The sequence below is a fragment of the Sinocyclocheilus grahami genome, unplaced genomic scaffold, assembly GCF_001515645.1.
Source record: "Sinocyclocheilus grahami isolate Dianchi unplaced genomic scaffold, SAMN03320097.WGS_v1.1 scaffold1222.1, whole genome shotgun sequence".
Lineage (NCBI taxonomy): Eukaryota > Metazoa > Chordata > Actinopteri > Cypriniformes > Cyprinidae > Sinocyclocheilus > Sinocyclocheilus grahami.
Window position 1 is genome coordinate 37,675 of NW_015506401.1, and position 5,104 is coordinate 42,778.

The window sequence follows — 5,104 nt, forward strand, 5'->3', positions numbered from 1 at the left end:
TTCATTCTTCATATACAATATGCTATTTATACCTTATTATGTTGCATGTTAAATCCAGTGGCTTATGTTACTTTATGTAAAATGTTTGATCAAATAATAAGTCAAGAAAGAGATGGATTCATTCTTCAACCAGTGTGTGTGAGTGTGTGAGTGAGTGAGTGTGTGTCTGTGTGTGTGTGAGTGTGTGAGTGAGTGAGTGTGTGTCTGTGTGTTTGTGAGTGTGTGTGTGTGTGTGTGTGTGTGTGTGCGTCTGTGTGTGTGTGTGTGTGTGTGTGGGTGTGTGTGAGTGCGACTGTGTGAGTGTGTGTGTGTGTGTGTGTGTGTTCTGTTCTTCAGGAGTAGAAGGTCAGCACACTCTGATGGTTTCCTCGTATCAGGACGGTCGGCGGTAGATTCTTCGTGAGCACATCTAGCCAGGCCATGTACAGATGATCAGAGACGGAGCCTTTACGGGCGATGGGCATGCTCCTGTAACACACACATACACACACACACACACATGTTAGTCACGTGATCACGTACTGACACGCACATAATGCTGATGAGGATGTGACTTACACCACAATGAGTTTGGCTGCTCTCGAGCTCTCCTGAAGAAGCTCATTCAGACGCACCTGCAGCATCGTCTGCGGACAGTAAAGCACAGACGCTTATCTCAGACTCGTGTGATCGATCTTTTGGATTTAGTCCTTTGGGATGTGGAATAATAGATTTTTGTTTTTGAATGAAGTCTCTTCTGCTCACCACGGCTGCATTTATTTGATCAAAAATACAATAAAAATATGAAATATTATTACAATGTAAAACAGCTGTTTTCTATGTGAATCTCTGTTAAACTGTAATGTATTTCTGTGATGCGCAGCTGTATTTTCAGCATCATTCCTCCAGTCTTCAGTGTCACATGATCTTCAGAAATCAGTATAATATGCTGATCTGCTGCTCAAGAAACATTTCTGATTATTATCAATGTTGAAAACAGTCGTGCTGCACAATATTTTTGTGGAAACTGTGATACATTTTATTTTTCAGGATTCACAGATGAACAGAAAGTTCAAAAGAACAGCATTTATTTTAAATAGAAATTTTTGGAGCATTATAAATGTCTTTACTGTCACTTTTTATCAATTTAATGCATCCTTGATGAATTAAAGTTTAATTTCTTATTTTTTATGCCAAACTTTATATGAATATTTTTATGAATAGTAGTGTATCACGGTTTCCACAAAAATATTGTGCAGCACGACTGTTTTCAACATTGATAATAATCAGAAATGTTTCTCGAGCAGCAGATCAGCATATTATACTGATTTCTGAAGATCATGTGACACTGAAGACTGGAGGAATGATGCTGAAAATACAGCTGCGCATCACAGAAATACATTACAGTTTAACAGATATTCACATAGAACACAGCTGTTTGAAAGAGTAAAAATATTTCACTGTTTTTACTGTATTTTGATCAAATAACTGCAGCTGTGGTGAGCAGGATAGAGCAGCTGTAATGTTCTCTGGGATTCTACCTTCTCCTCGAAGGCGTCCAGCTCAGCATCCGTGATCTTCCAGGGATGTTCTTTCCTCAGAGCTTCAGCCTGCGACGTCTCCTTTGAACCCTCGTGCATCCGGAACGGCTCGATCATGTCCTCGAAGAGTTTCCAGCTGACACACACACACACACACACGCGCACACGCACACACAGACACACACACACACATTCACACACACACACACTCACACACACACACACACACTCACACACACACACACACACTCACACACACACACACACACTCACACACACACACACACACTCACACACACACACACACACTCACACACACACACACACACTCACACACACACACACACACTCACACACACACACACACACTCACACACACACACACACACTCACACACACACACACACACTCACACACACACACACACACTCACACACACACACACACACTCACACACACACACACACACACACACACACACACAGACAGACACACACACACACAGACAGACACAGACACTCTCACACACAGACACACACGCAGACACAGACACACACGCAGACACAGACACACACACACACACACGCAGTGAGAGAGTGCATTCGGAGCACGTGGAGCGTGTCAGTGAATGAAATGCGGATTAATTGTGTGTGTTTTTCATTCACACCTCTCTGCGCTGGGCCTGACGTTGACATCAGTGATAACTTTGATGTCAGCACATTTGATCCTGAACTTCCTCAGGAGCTCCTGCATTCTGACAGACAGTTACGGAGAAAAACACACGGGTTACAGCCAGGTCAGCAGGTGTTTCATTAGAGGCATCAGTGTCTGTCTCTGTGTGTATGCTGACATACTCCTCTTTGTCCTGTTCGATGCGTTCAGGCTGCCCGGCGATAAAGATCCTGAGTCTGCAGTCCCTCCATTTTTTTCGTGTTGTCAGAATATGAGGCAGAAGAAGCGTGAGACCTGCAGAACATCAAGAAGAAGCATGAACGTCACATTTCAGACCTGACGGAACAGAAGACGGCAGGAGGACTTGCGCTCACCTCCGTCATCAAACAGCCACCAAACGTCAATCGTCCCTTTGTCCTGTTTCTTCTTGAACTGGCTGCTGGCCTCCACCAGACGCTGGTTCATCTTCGCCAGATCTGATGTCTGAGGAACATCCAGAGAGACTGAGGAAGGAAAGCAGAAAGCCCTGAGCTCTGCTGGACACACAGGTGACATTAAACTCAAAATCCAGACTGTGTTTAGTGTTGATGTGTTTGAAGTGGACTGCAGAACTAGTGTGAGTCTTGTGATCGGAAGGGTTTGAGAAGCACCAAATTCAGTGCATCCAAAAATAATGTCAACTCCAAAGTCATGCCAAAAAATCTCTGAATTGAATCGCAAAAGATGCAAAATATTAAATCAAGAAGCATCTGCACTGAGGTTTTTTCACAGATAAATGCACTTTTCTGAACCACTTTTTAAATGATTTTATCTGGTCTTTGGGATATTTTGCCTTAATTTTGAGTAATATATTTATTTTTCATATTTTGAAACCTGTTGTTATTATAGTTGATGTTTCAAATAAAATAAACGTTTACTTATTATAGTTAACTAAAACCATTAAATATAGTTTTGTTGCTTGAAATGAAATAAGCATGTATTGAAATGAGTAATATATATATATTATTTCAGCTAGTTGCCAAGGAAACATTTCTTATTTTCATTTAGTTTAACTTGATGTACTAAAATGACTAGAACGGAAATAAAAATTTATAAAACTTTATAGACATATTAAAAAATAAACATAAAATGCTAAATAAAATGAAAACAGAAAATTTAAAATAATTCAAACTATTAATAATATCTCAATGCCACTAAAATAACACTGACCTGTACTATATTTCTTTAAAATAAATGTTTGTTGTCTAATGCAAATACACTCATATTTCTTTAATTGTGGCTCAAGTGATTCGTTTGTAGCCACTAGATGTGCTTTATTAGACCGCAGTGATTACAGACATCAGCACAAAAGACCAACAAATTAGAGTTTAATGAGTAAAAATAATTCAAACTATTAATAATATCTCAATGCCACTAAAATAACACTGGCCTGTACTATATTTCTTTAAAATAAATGTTTGTTGTCTAATGCAAATACACTCATATTTCTTTAATTGTGGCTCAAGTGATTCGTTTGTAGCCACTAGATGTGCTTTATTAGACCGCAGTGATTACAGACATCAGCACAAAAGACCAACAAATTAGAGTTTAATGAGTCGTTTGGACTACGAGCGCCTGCTAAATGACGCGTGACCGAGTGATTGAATCTGTTTCAGAAGAGGCAGTGAAGATGAAGATAACGGTGAGCGCAGTCTGCAGCGTTTGAGATGTTAATGGAGTTCAGGGCACTGTGCTCCGTGAGACCAGACTATTAGATTATAACAGCAGACGGTTTCACAGAGGCAGGTCTAATCAGCCAAAAGCTCTGAGAACCCCGTCAGAGAGAGAGAGAACGAGCGGCTGTACCTTTGCTGGTCAGCTCTTTTTTGGAGGTTTTCTTGGACCTGTTGAAGAACCCTTTGCGTCCCTGTGTCTGAAAGTCATTCTCCTCCATCTCCAGCGCCTGCTGCTCCATGATCATGCGCTCCATTTCCTCTGACAATCACACAGCATTACATATTCATCATCTAGCACTGCATTAGTGTCTCAGCAATGGATGCTCTGCAGTGAATGGGTGCCGTCAGAATGAGAGTCCAAACAGCTGATAAAAACATCACAATAATCCACAGCACTCCAGTCCATCAGTTAACATCTGGAGAAGACAAAAGCTGAAACAAATCCAGCATTAAGATGCTTTTAACTAAAAGTTCACTGGAAGCGTTATTATGGATTATGGACTCCGCTTTTGTCTTCTCCAGATGTTAACTGATGGACTGGAGTGCTGTGGATTATTGTGATGTTTTTATCAGCTGTTTGTACTCTCATTCTGACGGCACCCATTCACTGCAGAGCATCCATTGCTGAGACACTGATGCAGTGCTACATTTCTCCAAATCTGATGAAGAAACAAACTCATCGTAATCTTGGTTGACATTTTCAGCACATTTTCATTTTTGGGTGAACTGTTTTAACCCTTTATCTCGTCTGTTTCATGTCTTTAACACAGTAATGTTGTGTAGTGTTTATCTGAGCATTACACTGAACGACACGTCTTGTTATTCTGAGAGTTTGTTGGTGCTGTTGTACCTTCTGCTTTGAGGATGTGAGAGATGTCCATCCCCTGACTGATTCTCAGTATCACGGTCCCGTTCTCGAAATCAAATGCATCGCTGCGGGGAGAACAGAACCGTGTGTGTGAGAGAGAGAGAGACGGGCAGGTGATTCAGACAGACAGTTTGAGGACTCACTGCAGAATTCCCACGTAGCTTTGAACTTCCTGTGGTTTGGCGGTTCTCCAATCACGCTTGAATCCCAACATCACTGTGTTCGGCTTCATCCTGCCGAGTCCTGACGCCTGCACACACACACACACACACACACACATACACACACAGACACAGACAGACACACACAGACAGACAGACAGACAGACA

At 41.3% G+C, this 5,104-nt stretch overlaps 1 protein-coding gene across 1 annotated transcript in view; it reads right to left on the reverse strand.

The window, feature by feature from the left end:
• Positions 1-277: 277 nt before the first annotated feature.
• The window catches only part of LOC107568157 (solute carrier family 12 member 1-like), a 14,633-nt gene continuing 9,806 nt past the window's right edge, over positions 278-5,104 (reverse strand). The window contains exons 18-26 of the mRNA XM_016254069.1: positions 4,919-5,025; positions 4,758-4,840; positions 4,038-4,166; positions 2,567-2,695; positions 2,375-2,486; positions 2,188-2,274; positions 1,521-1,656; positions 559-626; positions 278-468 (exon numbers count right to left, since the gene is read on the reverse strand). Coding sequence (XP_016109555.1) covers positions 333-468; positions 559-626; positions 1,521-1,656; positions 2,188-2,274; positions 2,375-2,486; positions 2,567-2,695; positions 4,038-4,166; positions 4,758-4,840; positions 4,919-5,025 — 987 coding nt within the window. The 3' untranslated portion in view covers positions 278-332. The remainder of the gene's footprint in view (positions 469-558; positions 627-1,520; positions 1,657-2,187; positions 2,275-2,374; positions 2,487-2,566; positions 2,696-4,037; positions 4,167-4,757; positions 4,841-4,918; positions 5,026-5,104) is intronic.